Genomic DNA, 18053 nt, shown 5'->3' with positions numbered 1-18053 from the left:
AGAGAACTAGATAGAGTTTAACCACCAACAATCACTTGTGGTTAAGACAAAACTGATAATAAAAGCAGTGTACGAGACCTGAACGATGTTGACATATTAAAAATGCCAGTACAGCATACTAACAACTTCAGTTGTTAGTATAGAATACTAGTGATAGAATCATCACCTCCATGATACTTCTCATTTCCTTTGTAACTGACAAATTGTATAGTTGTACTATGCAAATAAAAACCTCATGCCTGAATCTATTCAGCACTCAGGAAGTAAATGAGAACTCCCTTTATTGAAATTCTTGAGGTTCCTCTCTGCCCATCTCATAAAGTCCCTCTGAAGAGCAGCACACTTCTCTGGTGTATCAACCACTCCTCCTAGTTTTGTATCATCAGCAAACTTGCTAGGAGTGCACTCTATCCCATCACCAAGGTCACCGATGAATAATTTGAACAGAAATGGACTCAGTATTGACTTCTGGGGGACACTGCTAGCTACCTGTCTCCAAGTAGAGTTTGCACTGCTGACCACATCCCCCTGAGCTCTGTCATTCAGCCAGTTAAGCCATAAGTTGGTTAAGCATGATTTCCCCTTTGTGAATCCATGCTGAATACTCCTGATCACCTTCTTGTCTTTCATGTGCTTGGAAATGGTATCCAGGATTAGCTTCTCCATCACCTTTTCAGAGTGAGGTGAAGCTGACTGGCTTGTAGTTCCTTGGATCTATCTGCTTTCCCTTTTTGAAAATTGGAGTGACCCTTGCTTTCTTCCAGTCCTCAAGCACCTCTCCTGATTGCCATGACCTCAATCATTCTTGAAAGAGTGGCCTTGCTCCCTTCATCAGGCAGCTTCCTTAGCACTCRTGGATGAATTCCATCAGGGCCCATGGATTTATGTAGGTCTAGTCTGCTTAAATGGTACCAAACCACAAATCCTCCACCAAGAGATAGTCTTCCTTTCTCCAGACTCCCCCCCTGTTCTCCAGGATCCAGGATTCCAGTGGGCCAGTCTTAGCAGTAAAGACTGAGGTGAAAAAGGCATTCAGTAGCTCTGCCTTTTCTGTATTCCTTTTCACTAAGCTCCCTGCCCTGTCCAGCAATGGGCCCACATCAACTAGTCCAAGACTAGCTGAAAACAACTGTTCTGTATTTAACTTAGATCAGCCAATAAATTACACAATTTGAAAGTAACAAGTGATTGTCAACTCTTCCTTGTGCTCAGCAGGTACCAAAGGGAGACGTGATAAGGGTACTAACCCCCTGCAGTATATAGAGAAAAACAATTCATTATCTCCCAAGTCAAACAGAGGGGATTAGCCATGAGCAACATATAACCTGCATTTTAGATCAGAGCTGAAATTCTATCCTAAAATTTTTTAAAGGTGATCTGCAACAAACTACCAAATGGAGGAAGCTGTGGAACACCTCTTCAGTCTAAACCAGATACATTTTCTTCAGAGCTTAGTGCTGTCATAAATCCTAACTCAGTTAGTCTGCTGACCAAAGACAACTGTAGAAGACCAGGCTCTTCCCCAATCAAACTCATTTTTGGAGCCCCACATTTTTCAACAAGGTACTTCCAGCCACTCCCCTTCTTGACTGAGGCACATATTTGCTTCTATAATCTCTTGGACAAGCACAGCTGTAAGCAGGTAGTTCTGGCTAAACACTTCCCCACAGCCATCAGAAGGGAGTTGGCCTATATTCCAGATCCAGATGGTTTTTCAATCAGCAATTTCCTAATTACAGGTTCTTTAGAGAAACTGGAGACATATTTCTAAGAACCTACCATTACAAACAAAAAGCACAAAATGAAATTAACCTTAGGATTAGATCTATCATTAGAGAGTATTTTCCATGGCACACTAGGTTGGACTGCATTTTCCTATTGTTTTGAAAGATGTGCATGACTTTACAAGTATGTTTTCAATAAGTGAAAATGAATTCTGGCTTGATTGACACCACTTAATTATGTGCTAATCCTGTTACGTTCTTTGTAAAAGATGCACAAAAGCCAAGGTACTCAGCAGACCATGAATAGGACACTATGAACAGACTGTGCCTGAGCTGTCCCAGTTATCTCTGGTTAATCACCACATAGCCACATTACTCTTGTGCTCTGTTCTGTAAGAGATTGTGACTGTCTTTTCCAAGTAGATCCCCCAGTGATAAATTATGCTCACCTGAATTTTGGACAACACTAACATACTACCCAAGCATCCCTCTAAAGTCTGTTCAGAAACTAAGAGTAAAATACAGCAGCACACTTAGTAAACAGCGCACTGCAAACATGTGAAACCTGTACTTTACAAACTGCAGTTTCCTGCTTACAAATTTCTAGGTGAAGCTTAAGATTCTGGGGTTGATTTATAAAGCCCTGATCAGCTTAGTTCTGACCAGTCCAACAAACTTTTGACTTTACAAATGTGTTTTCAAATTTTCCCTATGGAAAGTAACTATAGAATCGTACTACACTCTATACTAGAAGTATCCTAGAAGAACACATTTTCCCTATATAAAATTCCTACAGCTATGTTTTTCATTGGCATGTGAGTGTTTCGCTAGCGAGTTCCTAACGATTGTCTGTGAAAGATCATCTGCATTAGCCAAAAACACTACAGCCTGGATCTGAATTTGATAGCACACTTGGCAAAGTACTTGTTGCAGAGCATGATATATGACTTCTTGGACCCTTCCTTTATTCTGAGGGGCTGCTACTGACTCTTCTGTCTATATCACTGGATTTTACTTTTAGGGGTCATATTTTAAAAATATGCATTGATAGACTAACTATGTTTCTGCCACTGGAGTCTCAATGCTTTGGTTCACTGACAAACTTAGCTATGTACATCAAAGGAGACATTCCTTAGAGTTCCGGTTATAACAAGTATTTGGTTGTTGTGCAAACTAAGAAGAATACTGATAAATGTTCACAGGCATCAAAGGTCAAAAAACACCCTGTTTTTATGCATAAAAGGAGTACTTTAATATACAGGTGTCTAAGAGTAACATCATAATTACGATGATGTTTCCTATAACTGCATACCAGTTCGGGTTGCATTTAAATTTTAAAAACATGAGGCCTGCAAGTTGTCTGTGCAAACTTAGATTGTTAAATCCTCATATTTCAATTGCTCTTCCTAGAATGCGAAGTCTGTTTATTTCTTTCATGTAATTCCACTCATGACTTCAGATAGCTTCCCTCAACTCTGCTTTTTATAAATCTTTGTTTACTTGCCTATATTAGTTACATAAAGAGCAACCACTGGTTTCCCCATAAAATTAGGGCAAAATTATCTCACAGCTAAACAAGTTACGCTAAACTTTTTCAGATGTGCAAAATGCTCTCCATGCCCTTGAATGCTACTGACGTCCTGGGTGACGTGGGACTAATCAGTCTAGTTCTCTGTGCCTTTGCCCATGTACCTGTAAAACAAGGACACTCACCAAGGCCGCACAAGAGTTTTTTTCACTCTGTAAAGGATTTCAAGATTTGAAAAACAAAACCCATTTTTTCATCAAGAGAAAATAACATTTCAATATTTTGAAATAGTTTTGTTGAAAACAAAAATACTTCCAAGTATCTACCATGGGCCTACTGCTGTTATTACCCTTAATACAACTAGGACTATACCAACTTGTACGCATAAGTAAATATAAACTGAGCTAGAAGACAAAATGATTTATTAGATCACTGCTTTAGATACTAGGAATTAGGTAGATACAAACCTGTGGTCTGACTTAGGTTGCAGTTATTACATACTGTAGCATCCATAGAAAAAAGAATTTATCGTGAGCAGTACAAAGCAAGGATAGGGAGACAGGCAATGTCTTGATTCTGTGCCATGTGTGACCTACCCCTCTCCACCGTCCCCAGAGTGGTCCTCACGCTGCTCTTTTCCACCAAACAGAAAGCTGGGTCAAGCCAGTTCTCTATATATCTTAATAGTGGCAGAACACCAAATACGAAGAAAGTAGTACTTGGGAGGGAGAAAAACAATTAATGTACAAATTAGACATAGTTAAAGTATAATAAAGAGGCATGGCCTCAAGGCTCAGCAGAGAGCTGTAAAATAATAAAATGACTCAGCTGCAGAGATGTGTATGAAGTCCCAAGGGTCCTTTGCATAATAAGAATTTTTTATTTAGCAAAAGAGTAAAAGAAGCAAACAAGCAAACGTAAATGCTATGCCTCTTGAAATTCTGTTTAACAAGTCCTCTGATTCAGTGTGTCTCTTTCGCAAAGGTACTTTGCTTCCAAGCAACTATTTGGGGTTTGTGGGTTTTTTTCAATCCTCCTCCACACTTGTGCAATGCAGGGAGGAGCTGAACTAGAACCAAATCCATGTTCACCTGGGACTCAGACCATCCCCAGCACTTCATCAAGTACGTTTACAATAAACCAGAGCTAGAAAAACATATCCCTCATCTCTATCCACCTTGCTCTTTAACTCAGTTCTTCTCCTGGTAAAGTGTCTAGAGGCCCATAGCTCCCCCCTGACTGCCCAGCGTATCCTCAAACTGTGCAGCCATCTGCTCCTCAGATGAAATGCCCTGGTAGTCCAGCTCTTCTGTCACCAGACGATGCCACCTTCCACTGACACGCTGAAGCAAGTCCCTCTCCCTCTCTGCCACTTTACATCCTCCCAAAGCAGAGCATGTCTTTGCCCACATTCCTGCCCCCTCCCCTGGGTCTCCGTCCCCAGGAGGACCCTTTGCAGCCCGCCCAGCCCCTCGGTCCCAGCATCAGGGCAGCCCTGCGCCCCTTCCACAGTAGCGGCCAGTGGTGGCAGCGGCCTGAGGGGCAGCCCAGGCCAGGCCCTGCCCGGGCACCTGGAGGGAGCTGCGGAGCTGCTGGAGAAACCAGGCTGCTACCGTCCTTGCTCAGCAGCAATCAAAAGCTGCAGGCCCTGTCACGGTCACCATAAAGAGCTACAGTTTCTGCTGGGGCTCTGCTGAAAATAGTTCTTGTTTTCTCTGTTCCTCACAGTGTTTGCACGTGCTGAGGAATGATACAAAGCACAGAAGGGTATGATAGAGGATCAAAACTTAGAGCACTTTGTCACATCACTGTTCATATCGAGATCACAACACTGTAACAGCCTTTTTGTGAAATGGTAGAGTTGTTTCTTGACTGTCTGCTAGGAGAGAAGCATGAGAGATTTGGCACAGAGAAAGGAGATATTAAATATATATACACACGAATACCAGTGAGTTGAAGAAATAAAATTAGATATTAATATCTCTAGTCCTAGTGCATATTCCACTAGTTTACAGGGTGCTTTTCTAGGAAGACTGTCAATCTGTCTCTGTTTCTCTCTCTCTCCTTGTCTCCCCGAAGCAGTAGTATTGCAAAATAGGGAGTCTGCTTCATTTGAAATGAAAACATCCCTCTCAATCCAATCCACTTGAGATTTCCTGATCAGTCTCTCACTTTGCTGCATAATTGCAGACTATTTTTGTCTCAAAGAGAAAAAAGAACTGATAAAATTTTACTGAGTTATCTACATAAAACATCCTTTGTTCTTTAAGATATATTATTATTTAGTATATCCTTCTTTTTTATTATACTTTGATTGACAGATGAACAGAATAATATGGCATAAATCTTTAAATGCCATCCATACAGCCTATTGAACCTATTGGTTCACTTAAGCCTCCCTTCCTGATGTTTTTGCTATCAGGAAACCCTCCAATGAACCAACCTAATGACTTAAGACCATGAGCCATGCCTTTAAAACAACACATTTAAATCTGAAAAATCACACAAACTCAAATAACCTCAACAGGAAAAATGTATTCCTTCACTTTCTTTCTGCCAGAGAGGTAACCCAGGATACACTTAGCTCAGAAGCTAGCCTTTATCAGGAGTCAGCATCATATGATTGAGAAAAGGTTATATAACAATTTAGGGCATGTAAGATACAACCACCTATAACAACAGCTTGCAATTTAAAGTCTAGAGGCTTTATGAGTCAGAGATCGCAAGTTTAAAGCTCCCAACAGACAAACACACTGTGAAATTTTCCAGGCACTTTTATACTTTTTGGTTTTCTCATCATCCTGTGGCAAAGAGCTCTGTGACATAGATTGATATTCTGTGAAAATGTGTCTCCTTCTGTTTGTTTTTAACATATTTTAAAGTATCTCCTTTTGCTTGTTTTTAGGTCTGATAACCTAAAAACAGTGGGTATCCACTTGATATCATGAAGAACAGTGAGCAACTGTTCCCTGTTCAACTTTTGCAGGCCACCCAAGATTGTACAGATATTTACAATAACCTCTCACTCCTCAGCCATCTGTTTTCTGGAAGGATGAGTTATTGTCTATTTAGTATCTCCTCATATCTAAGCCATTTCCATCTCCACTACTTCTGGTTGTCTGCTGTTTGATTTTCTAATTCAGCTATCGTCTTTCTGAACTTAAAGACTGGCATAATGAGATTTTCTATTTTCTTTCTGTAGCCTTCATGGTAACACATAAGACTGTTTGCCTCTTTTTCTCTTCCTCATTCAACCGTGCCTTTCTGTTTCCCCTCAAATCTATTCTTTACTAGAGTTTCTATCAAAGAACCTCCTTCAACCTCAAGGATACTTTAANAAAAAAAAAAAAAAAAAAAAAAAAAAAAATCAAAGATTTCATTCCTCTGCAGTTAGTAACTCAGCAATGTCTTATTTATTTTGAAGCCTTGAATGAATACCATATAGTAACAATAGTTATTATTCCTCTTAATAATGTGTTTTCAATGTCTTCTGTTGAAGCTGTGATTTAACAGTAAAGCAAATCCAGTGCTAAGGATACTAACACTAGACCAAAAATGTTAGTCACGTGTCTCTAAGTTCAGATACGTTCAGAAAATTTGAACCGATTGATTTTGTACTGGCAATCTAAATTGTATGAGATATCATTTTTCTTTTAACATCCAGCAAAATACACACAATGTCCATGTTATGCACTCCTACTAAACCAAGAGAAATGCATTCATGTGCCCGCATTTGAATCAAATGAAATTTGTACTGATGGAGGATCTAATAGCACACAGATCCAGGATTGATGATGATGAAACTTCAGCCTCACACTTCATTTGGAGTTGAATTTCCATGTGAGACTTGCCTAGGAAGCTCAAACCTCCATTTTACATGGGCTCAAAAATGATTACATAAATTCAGGGAAAATATTCATCAAGAGTCACTAAGCTGCTACCATATAACGTTGAAGTGTCTCTGTATGGTAGCCCTATTTTATTCTTCTCTAGGCATTTGCTAGTAGTCACAGTGGGATCCAAACACTAAGCAAGAGAAACTTGATTCGATCCGCTATCATTTAGTTGGTTTTATCTGTCCCCAAATATTCTTTTTATTTCAGAAGGCTATTCCAGCCTCACTATGGCAAAGTTTATTTCTCTGCTCCCAGTTTTTCCCCAGCCCCCTTCACAACAGCATGCACAAGAACTCTTGTGGAGCTGCATGAGACATCAAACCATGTTCTCTGCTACCTTAGAGTTCTGCAGGAAACTAAGCTTAGCAGAAAAGGAGTGATCAAAGAAAAGAGCTATGGGAAGTAGGAAGAGTTAATTTGCAAAGGCCACGACAAGAATAAGATAGTGACAAGCCCTGTGCATTCATCATCTCCATGCCTTGGACAGCTATGGGAATGCATAGTTATTCAAGACCAAATTCTTCTGAATCCTAAAAATACCTTAACCCTCCTCCCCCACAATTAAGACAATTTCCACTGTGATGCAAATAAACAAAACACCTGAAAAGGGAAAAGTGCCTCTAAATATTGAGAGATTATTGATTAACAGGATACCAGATTATGGTGTATGGGGGGAAGGGGCGTTTGTAACTTAAAGAAATATAACTGTATGTTGTTTATGTTGTTTTGTTTTTGTTTTTTTAAGAAAACCACAGACTTTAGAATTTCTCTTTGAAAAAAGTTTTCCTTTTCCACTTACAGAGAAGGAACCGCAACTTCACAGTAGAATCACAAATAATTGTGTCTATTGAACGTACATGCTTTATGCTAGCTGCAGTCATGCTGCTGTTTTAAAATGAACCACACTTATGAAAATAGAGCATATGCTTACAAATCCCATCATGGACTACAAGTGCATTTCTGTATACTATCAAAACCCAAATATTTGAATGTTTAGAAATCCAGACATAAGGTTTTCCTGAAATGCTGTAGCACTGTAACTTTATCAACTTCCTAAGAGATATCCATGAATACCTCACATATACAAATGTACACATTACAACCATCTCTAAAATGTACATCCACAATAGTTCATTCCATCATGATAAGGAAAAAGTTTTACACCATCAAATATGTATTTCCTGGAATTCCATATATCTCAAATATGATGATTAGGCAGTTGAATACAAACACATACAAACACACAGTCTTATGTCTTATGTATCTTAGTCTTAATATCTATATGATATCTACCCAGTTATGAAGTCTGCAATGTAAATACACCATCTTCCAGAAGAGGAATAGTTACTTAGATGCCCACAACACATTTTAAAAGAAGTTCTAGTTGGGAAAAAACAAGTAGTATATTGCCTTGCAATTTTGCTCTATGCTTGTTAGCAGGCTGCTAACTTTGGAGTGTCTTTTGCTATCATAATTATCAAAAATGATATAGGTTGGAAGTATCTGTAATATAGCCCACTATACTTCTATGCTCAGTGCAGTGGTAATTAATCAGGTTACCAAAAAAGGTAAATAAACAAATCACCATAGGATACAAATAAGCACTTCCACACGTTTTCAGTTTAGGGGGAAGAAAACAAGAGATAGGTTCTATAGGTTCTGTTTGCTAAACATTTTTCTTACMCAGACTTACAGAAAAAAAAATGAACCCTTCAGATGACCTGTGGAATAACCACAGTCTAGCAGACTGAAAAAGAATTGTCAAATCATCGATTCAAATTAAGTTATCATATTGCTAGGCTAATCTGTGAGAATTATTTTCAAATAAGATAAATATATTTGTCACTGAAACGTTCCTCAAAAAGAATCTCTTCCATGTACCAAGTTAAAGGGGGAAAAAAAAAAAGAAAAAAGAAAAAGAAAGAAGAAGTCTTACTGAAAGGTTTTCCCTACTGTTCGTAAAGATCAGGGAAATGGTATACAGAGAAGCTTCTCCATTTCCCAACTCTTATCTGCCTGTTTGATGATAAGGCAGGGGGGAGGGAGAGAGGATCAGCAAACCCCTGAAGGCAGAATGTTTCAGAAGGAAACAGCAAAGCAGACAATTTCTGATGTGACTTCAGTCTGATTATTCTGATCTGAATAGGACATTCATTAGATAGTTCAGATAAGTAATATCAGTATTCTCATTTTATAGAGATTTCAAATATATATATAGTAGATTATGCCACTTTTAGACCATGGATTGTCCTCTTTCATCTATGTTAGTATTCTCTGTGACTTGGAAAAAGTGTTGCTTTGTGCTCTGATGGGATCATTAGCAGAGGAATGACATGCAGTTAAAGAGAAACAAACTTGTTTGTACAAAATATAATACCTTAATGTTTCATTTGTCGCCAAAAAACATCAAGAAGCCTTTTACTGGCATGATATATGTATTAAATGACCATGGCCATAATGAAATGCACCTACTGTTACAATTAGACAAAAAAACTGATCACAGATATTTCACTAGTTTTGTTGTTATTCTTTCTTGATGTTTTTATTACAGTTCTCACAAATATCACTGTCAAACAGTGACACAAACATCAACTTTATTGCTCCATAGAGAAATAGCTTCATATCAGAGAAGAATTTATCCACTAATTTATAGAAAATTGATGCTGTAATTTTGTTTCCAGTTCAGGAAGGTACTTACCACACATATAACTTTAACAAAATGGAGAAAACCCAATATATAAACTGCATACAGCCTGCAATAACTCATTTTCAGGCTTGGTAAGCACACATGATTATCACCATTTGAAGAATGTATTGTAAGCTTTCATGCTTAAAAGAAATTACTACATCTTTTTCCACAGGGTTGATCAGATGTTTTGATAATAAACTGAGTGCTTACAATATAGAATATGTGTGATAAATAGTCTAAAGGGGGCTCTCATTTCTCACAACTCAATGGTTAGAGGTGGAGGGGGGTAGTCCAACAGTATGTTCTACACTTTCTAAGCCATAATTACGGAGCCAAATAAAATATAAACTTACTTTTTTTCTGATTCATTTTCTGTGGCACAGATGGACGGGTAGGACTTAATACAGGCAGACTGGCCATCCTCTCTGTGATGTTAAATGATATGTCAGTGGACCACGTCTCCTCCTTTGCAGTGGCAAACAGCTGGGTGCTGTCTTCAGGGACCTCTGCCAAAACAGCATCATCTGGAGAATCAGGATTGAGCAATGAGTCTTGAGTTGCAGGATTAAATGAATTTTCTTGCAAAGTATCTCTAAATATATTTGAGTTCTTGTTTATTAGGTCAACGTGAGATAAAGGCGTAGCGGTCCAGGAGAGGGGATGTCTGCTGCGATCCCCTGTGGGATGAACCTTGGAACTATTTTCAGCCATGTTTGGAAAAGGATCATCAGATGTTTCAATGTCACTGTTAACTGTGAAGACCTCACTTCCATTTGAATAAAAGCATGTATTTTCTAGTACCCCTGGAAAAGAGGAAAAAAGTACCAAAATTACCATACCCTGAAAGAATCATTTGCTTTGGAAGGCTAATACTAAGTATAATTGCATAGACAAAAAAAAAGTAATTTTTATTTCAATTTTACGATTAAATAAGATAAAAGAATTTCTTAGAGCAACAAAATAACAGAAACACAATCAAACAAAAGATGTGATTGCTGTAGGATAAGGGGATAAATATACTAAAAAGCCATTATCCAACACAAATAAATACTTCCATGAACTAAAAATATTTTAGTCTTACTTATAGAAGGTTGCTAAAGTCTTACAGCATCATAACTGTGGCACATAATTAAGGGGGAACTCCAACATGGATTTTTACTACCATTGTGTTTAAAAGATTAATAATTTTATCACATCTTCCCTTGTGAAGATTCACATCAAATAGTACCATCATCTTTAGAAATCTAATTTATAGCTTCATAGGAGCCAATATATTTCTAGTATATTTTATATTCACTAATATCTAAAATGGAAAAAAGTATTGTTTTCTCCATGTACTATTATGTAATTTAACTGCCATTGCTAAATATATATATTCTTTGTCATCCTTCTGTAATACTGGATTTTAAATATATAGCTATATCTAGTATTTTAGGTAATTGCTATACTTAATTTCTTGTTGGTTTATTATACCATAGACCAACACAGACTTTGCTTAGTTATATGTTGAACAGTTGCAAAATATTTTTAGTTCATAAATCAAAACAGCTGCATAACACTAAGGACATACATCCTGTAAGCACCAGGAAATTCAAACTAAATAGCAAGAGAATCTACTTTTTACTTGTGGCTATTACAGAAGTATTTAGCTAATCTAAATAATAAATTAGGCATCTCAAATATATATAGGACTTAAAAATGTGTAATAAAAATTAAAAATACTGATTTTCTTTTCTGAATATATCAGAGTAGTATGTAATGCTAGAAAAGAAGCACTGCTCTGCCTTGTCTCATAAGAAATATTTGCCAAGTAGCAAAAGCAATTTTTGCTAACAGTTAGTCATTTAAAATAAGTCAACAATTGCTATATATCCAGCTCAGTTAAATTTAATTACAAATAATTAAAAGGGGCCCTTTAAAACATAAATAATCTCCCCAGATGTTCAGCTGTTCTTCAATACCCTGGTAAAAATCTGTAGTTTGAATAGCTTTCCTTGCTATCTTCTAACCAAGTTCAATGTATCCAGGAGCAAACATTCGGTGAGAATAACCTTACCTGCAGAGTCATGTTTACTATTCGGGTATTCTAACTTCAACAAAAGCTGTCTTGTTAACACAAATCACAGCATTTTTTGCTATAAATTTCCCTCATTTAAAGCACTGCTCACATTATAAGGAAAAGGATATTAAAAACTGTGCAACTCTGCTAGAACATGACAGGATTCTACTCCTAACAGTGACTTTTAAGCATTCCTCTCATATTAATTACTTAAAGACAATAAAGCAAAAATAAAGAAGTGAAGAACATTCTTCTATTTAAGGATGGATCACAAATAAAACAGTTTTTCCTTAGCCAATATCCAAAGAAAAAAAAAAACAAAATACAGCTTCCCCAGACTGAGACCTATACAAAAAAAAGAAAGTTTTCTGCTTTTCTCATCAGCTCCTTTTCTTCTCTCTCACTCTTACTACTAGCTACAGGCCCTCAAGCCAAAAACATGGTGACATCAGAAGTTTATTTGCAAGAATTTACCTCAGTTTGTTCTCTACAAACCTTCTAAACTTGAGAAGGAGACTCCTTTCCACACTGATTGTTTTTTCATTTAATTTTAAATTTTTTAATTGTTTCTTCATAGGCTTTCATATTGACTTGTTCTTTCATCAGCTTATTGGTGCAAGTGACTCTTGAATCCACGTAACCCCCACTGCCACATCTCCTGGCCTTTGTTTTCAGTTTGGTTATTGCATTTACCAAAATGGCTAATCACATGATCACATTTCAGCCAGGCAACTGTTCACTCTTTACCACTCCAGGTCCCCTGTCCCTAACCAAACTCTCTGTTCTGTCAACCCTACATGCCACACACAGCCCATAACCACTCAGGTATTCTCAACCCTTTCCCTCTGCTGTTACAGAATCTGACTTGTCACCCCTTCACCTGTGTTGTGGCCAGGTTAAATCAGATCGCTTGGGCTGCAACTGAAGGATTGGACAGGAGGGAATCTTTATTAACCAAGGCTACAAATAACATGAACTTTCAATTACAATCTAAAGTGACTTTGGATTATGAAGCTTTACAGGTAAGAAGAAAAAGGAACTAGAAGAGCTGAGAAGAGAAATTCTTAGCATTTCATTTAATGAAAACTGAAATGGAATTAAGAAGTAAAACTTGTAAGAGCCCTGAAATGTAATGGATTTTATTGAAACAGCTACCATTTGAAATTAACCATAATTTCATCTAGTCAGGCTAGGTTATTTTTGTTCCACTATCCCTGGCAGTGAGTAAGCCTTTGAATCTAACACCTTTGGAAGAAACCAAGAGATCTTCATATTTATGCATATGAAGATTTCTATTTTTCCACCAGTGAATGTTCATAATTTATTGGAATTTAGAGGAGTTTACTATATGCATTTGAAAAAGAAGCAACTGAAAGTCTCCTATCTGCAGGTTATTTCAGCAGCAATTTCTCTTTGCTTGAGTCCTCTAGTCAGACAAAAAAGGAAAAATTAATGGGCTCTGATTTCACAAATGGGGACAAATAGATTTGTTAAAACCTGCTCAGAAATTGTGCTCACTCAAATCTAGGTTTACTTGGATGCTTTTTTTTTTTTTTTTTTTTTCCCAAATCAAAATTGGAACCTCTATAATTGGAAAAAACTGCTTATTTCAAATTTCAAACTTCGGTAAGTTTTTCTGTAGCTTTTAAAAAAATAAAGTGAACTTCTTTTCCTCCTTTGGAAAAGTGTATTTTTTTTTCCGTAACTCAAGATTAGCTGAGGGGATTTTGTTCACATTCTCTTTCCTCCTCTCTAGGCTCTTCTCCTCCACTTACCACAAAAATAGAAAAAAACTGGAAAATGTCAGCCCCAAAGAGCTATGAACAATGACTTAAAATTAAAGTAAAAATTATTAGCTATTTATATATCACTCAGCAGAATACTAGGCAATACATTATAAGTCAGGTTTAAAAAAAAATACTGCATAGTTACCAATTTGATTCTATTCTTCCCCCCTCCCCTCATTTTATTGTCTCTCTAGAATTATAATAGCTATGGTTATCATTACACATAAACCATTTGCTTCTTTCATGGAGTTACTCAAATGCTTGTTTGTATGTTCAACCCACCTTTCCAACAATAACATTTTTGTTCTCTTTTCATAGTTTCCTAGTGGTAAAAACTCCCCTTCTTCTCCTGACAGGTGTACCACACAATGAACTGCTTTTTAGAAAAATGACCTTCCCGAATGTACTTTAGCTGACAGTATTATTAAATTTCTTTTTAACAGTTCTTGTCCCTAAAATAATAAGATTTACAGACAGCAAGGCTGGGGAAGAAAAAACTAGTATTACTGGGAGGGAGGTTTATGGTGCATTGGTATATGTAACTTTTGTAATTCTATACTTTCAGATCTTTGAGTTTAAGTTTTACCTTAAACTTGTAGGTTTCCAAATAGCTGTTTAAGATTGGAGATGTTTAAAGAATCCAGTTTTTCCACCTCCCAAATGAGCATTCCATCATCTGACTGTCGTGTACTAAGTCAAGCACTATCAGCATTTAAGTGGCTTTAAAAGAATGAGTTTTTCTGTGTTCTTTTAAAGAATACTTTTATCTAACATCAGGAAAGGTCTCTAGACTGTGTGTCCCAATAGATTGGTTGCACTCATCTGGATGCCAGTCCATATGCTCTTGAGGGAGGTAGGCAGGCATACACTTCTGCTTGGCATTCCCTGTTGGTTAACTCCAGGTGACAGCTCTATTTCCACTTAGTATGCGAGGTTCTTGGATTACCGTCCTGAATCACCCTGTTCTCTCCTTCTCTCATCCTTCCAGGGCACAGAACAGGAAATTCAAGCACTTGATTCCAGGCTACAGGCTGCACTCTGAGTTAGGTTCATATTTTCTTTGGATCTATAATATGCTAGTATATCTTCAAATTTAAGTTTAGCTTACTGGAGACATTTTAACAGCCCCAAAAATCCTGAAAGAACTATTTCACTTCCAAGATTCCTTAAAAAAAAAGCATGATGCTTTAAAACAGTACTTGATTAATCTATTCTGTAATAAGAACTGATTTACTCTCTATCAGTATCTAAGAGACATATAAAACATGCCATATAAAATACAGAATATACATTTTATGTGTATATGGGTACATCATATCAAATTGTTCCTCAGAAGCAAGTTCATACAGAGCTGTAGGCAGTAAATCATATGCCAGATAATTAATTAGTTAAGAAATAGATATATCTGGTTTGGATTTGTGTGTATAGCTACAGCTGGAGATGTCCAGATGACAGAATATACAGCATGCTGGCATTCATTATGTTCACTACAAAAATGAGAAACTGGCACCAAGCTCATTCAGTTCAAGGCAGTGCTTTGCCAAGTCTTACTGATCATTTTCCAGTTGGTGTTCACTATTGGAGAATTAATATTTCATTTAAAGATTGAGATCGTTATGAGATCTAAGAAACAGTCCCATTGTTCAGGCTATTAAATTGAGAATTTGGCTTTGTATTCCATGGGTTCACAGCAGGAAACCTCAAAAAGGCCAGGCTCATTTAAAAACCTAATCAAATAGAGCAAAGAGGCTCACTAAAGCATGTATAATGGATGAGAGAGTTACACAGAGAATGAAATTTTGGTTCATTAATGTAGCTTGCCAAAATGTACCCACTGAGGTTTCTTCTGTGGAGTCAATCCCTATGACTGTGTAAGCTCCAGAGGAATGGGCACATCACTAATAATATGGAGTTACCATGGCTTATCAAATCATTGCCCATCAGCTGAGCTGCAGTAACAGATTATTCTCTCCTCCTGGGAAGCAAAGACATTACCTGAAACAGCTTACCACCTGCCCAGAGGGCCAACAAAGAGGTTGGCTGTTAGATTTTTTTTTTTCTTCATCACCTTAAAAACTGATTAGATAAAAAAGAGATCTGTTTCCACGTAAAAAGGAACTGGAAGTTGACTGTGGAATCTATCTTTTAAGAAAGCTGCAGAATGAAGCCAGGCTACTAAGATCTGTGAAGAAAGGAGAAACTCTCTCCCTTCCACCAGCTTCTGACTGTCAGGCAGTGAAGTCCCAGCAAAATGGCAGGATCAGATTAAAGAACTGGAGAGGAAGTCAGTAGCTGTTTTCTGATTAACAGCTGTTGTTGCCTGACAGTTCCCAGTTAGTCGTAACAGTGTGATCTATTCAAAATTCATTTTTGATGTCTGTCTTCTCCTTGAACAAATTCTTCATACAGCTAGAAATTTCTATTAAGAAAGCTTTTCTTAATCTAAGAAAGTAAATGTAACATACACATAATGCCCTATTTCAATTCAGAAATCGATCCTGAACTCTGACTGTTTTAAACAATCACTTTGTACTGGCTAATAAAATAAAGCAAGATTAGCTCTTTAGGAACCAGTTATACCACCAGAATCCATGCTTCAGACACTATGACTGCATCCATCTCTGCTGGATGGACTGCTAGACTTTCATTGTTTTTCTCTAGATCACAAGAGCAATTCTCCACTGGCCTCAGTTACATCTCACAGGGGACAGTCTGATCTGGAGCTGTATTTCACAGCATCAGTTTTTTCTCCAGGCTACCAGGAGCGTCAATTAAGAAGGCTTGCTAGAGTAAATTACCTCTTGTAGACTGGTCAAGTGGAGGTTGCTCTGGCATATACTCCTTTGGATACTCTCCCTAATTTAGCTGTGCTAACAAGAACAATTTCAAAACTGGCAGATAACTTATGTGATATACATTATCTTCTATCAGAAAAACTTCCAGGACCAGATGGCTTATGTATACATTAGTGTTATATTCCTAYATTTTCCTACATATTCCTACTAACAATGGAATTGTAACTGTGAAAGCAATGTGAAATATTAACAATTCTGTATCTCCATTCTGCCTATCAGTTTAGATTGTGAGGTCACATGATATCATATACCTTGAGGCTCAACATCACTTGAAGAAATACTATGATCTCCAAATGATTCAGAGAGAAGGTGCCTTCTCTCTAGAGTATGTCCTTTAACTCCCCCTGAAGATTTAATTTCATTTATGCAGCAAAAGATTCATTATGCACCAGTATAGTTGGGTTCCCAATTGTTACAGGAATCTTGATATATGCATGTTACCTGATGAATGGGCAGGATCCAACAGCCACAAAGCTAACTCTGGCAGTCTTATTACAATATATTTTTGTTTATGTCTATTCTGTGAAGGAGACCCAGCTTATTCTGTGATCTTAGGAGAGGAAAAAGGAAAAATATGAATCTTACAGGTAATATAATAGTAACAATCGTTGTTCAAACAGTGATATGCAAAAGACAGTATCCCTCAGGTGGACTGAATCTTGCTATGGTTTTTCTAGACTATAGAATGATTTGAGAACTGACCAGGTTGGTTCATACTTGTACACGGATAATAAAAAATCAGCTATTAGAACAAGTTTTGCTTTTAAGAAGAATACGATGAAAATGCTAAATGCTACCATTCACACATAATGCTTGTAGTAATTCTCACTGGTAGCCAAAATTCTCAGAATACATGTCAGGGGCCAAAATGTTTCAAATGGTTTAGAGTACTTCTCCTCTCAAAGGAAAAGAATGAAAAGGCCAGAGATTTTTCATTCTTATAAACTTTGGAAATTTGCACCTTAGTAAAGTTTGTGTAGGATGCATTACTTAAGGATTTTTTTCAGTGTAAGCAAAATAAGACATGGACTACAGATTTTAATACAGATTTAAGGTGATATTTAGGCTTTCCATTTTAAAGAAAGATTGATCTATTCAAACCAAGGAATCAGTTATTGCTTGCTTTCTTAGAAGTAATGAAAATTAATTTAACTATAATGCACAACAAAAAATTATGATGTAGTCTTGTGAGATGGCTCTCAATGCCTATGGATATCAGACAGAATCACAAGATATCAGTAATTCTAGCCATGCATAATGTAACCTTTTCTGCTTTTTTCAAATTTACATGGAGTTAGGTCTTCATGTCAGCAGTCATAAGCAAAGATCGTTCACAAGCCCTCCTGTCCTCTGATATAACACAGAGAATCAATAGAAGTACCACAGTTCTAAAAGTTAGACTTCCTTCTTAACAGCTTAATTACTATCTCTACTTTAACAGAGTACATAAATATTCATTATGAGGTTTTCTTCTACAGGCTGATAAGCATGCTACAGTCCTGATAAGTGAGGGAC

General features: G+C 37.1%; 1 protein-coding gene across 4 annotated transcripts in view; it reads right to left on the bottom strand.

Annotated features, from left to right (window-relative positions):
• CORIN (corin, serine peptidase) overlaps positions 1-18053 on the bottom strand; it is a 146320-nt gene that overhangs the window by 109809 nt on the left and 18458 nt on the right. For all 4 annotated transcript variants that reach the window (XM_085322797.1, XM_085322799.1, XM_085322800.1 and 1 more), the window contains exon 3: positions 10191-10640. In XM_085322797.1, coding sequence (XP_085178923.1) covers positions 10191-10640 — 450 coding nt within the window. The remainder of the gene's footprint in view (positions 1-10190; positions 10641-18053) is intronic.

This window comes from Rhea americana, unplaced genomic scaffold (assembly GCF_003343005.1).
Source record: "Rhea americana isolate MKP2758 unplaced genomic scaffold, rheAme1 scaffold_8, whole genome shotgun sequence".
Classification (NCBI taxonomy): domain Eukaryota; kingdom Metazoa; phylum Chordata; class Aves; order Rheiformes; family Rheidae; genus Rhea; species Rhea americana.
The sequence above is the reverse complement of the archived record's forward strand: the minus strand, read 5'-3'. Positions and strand labels throughout refer to the sequence as shown.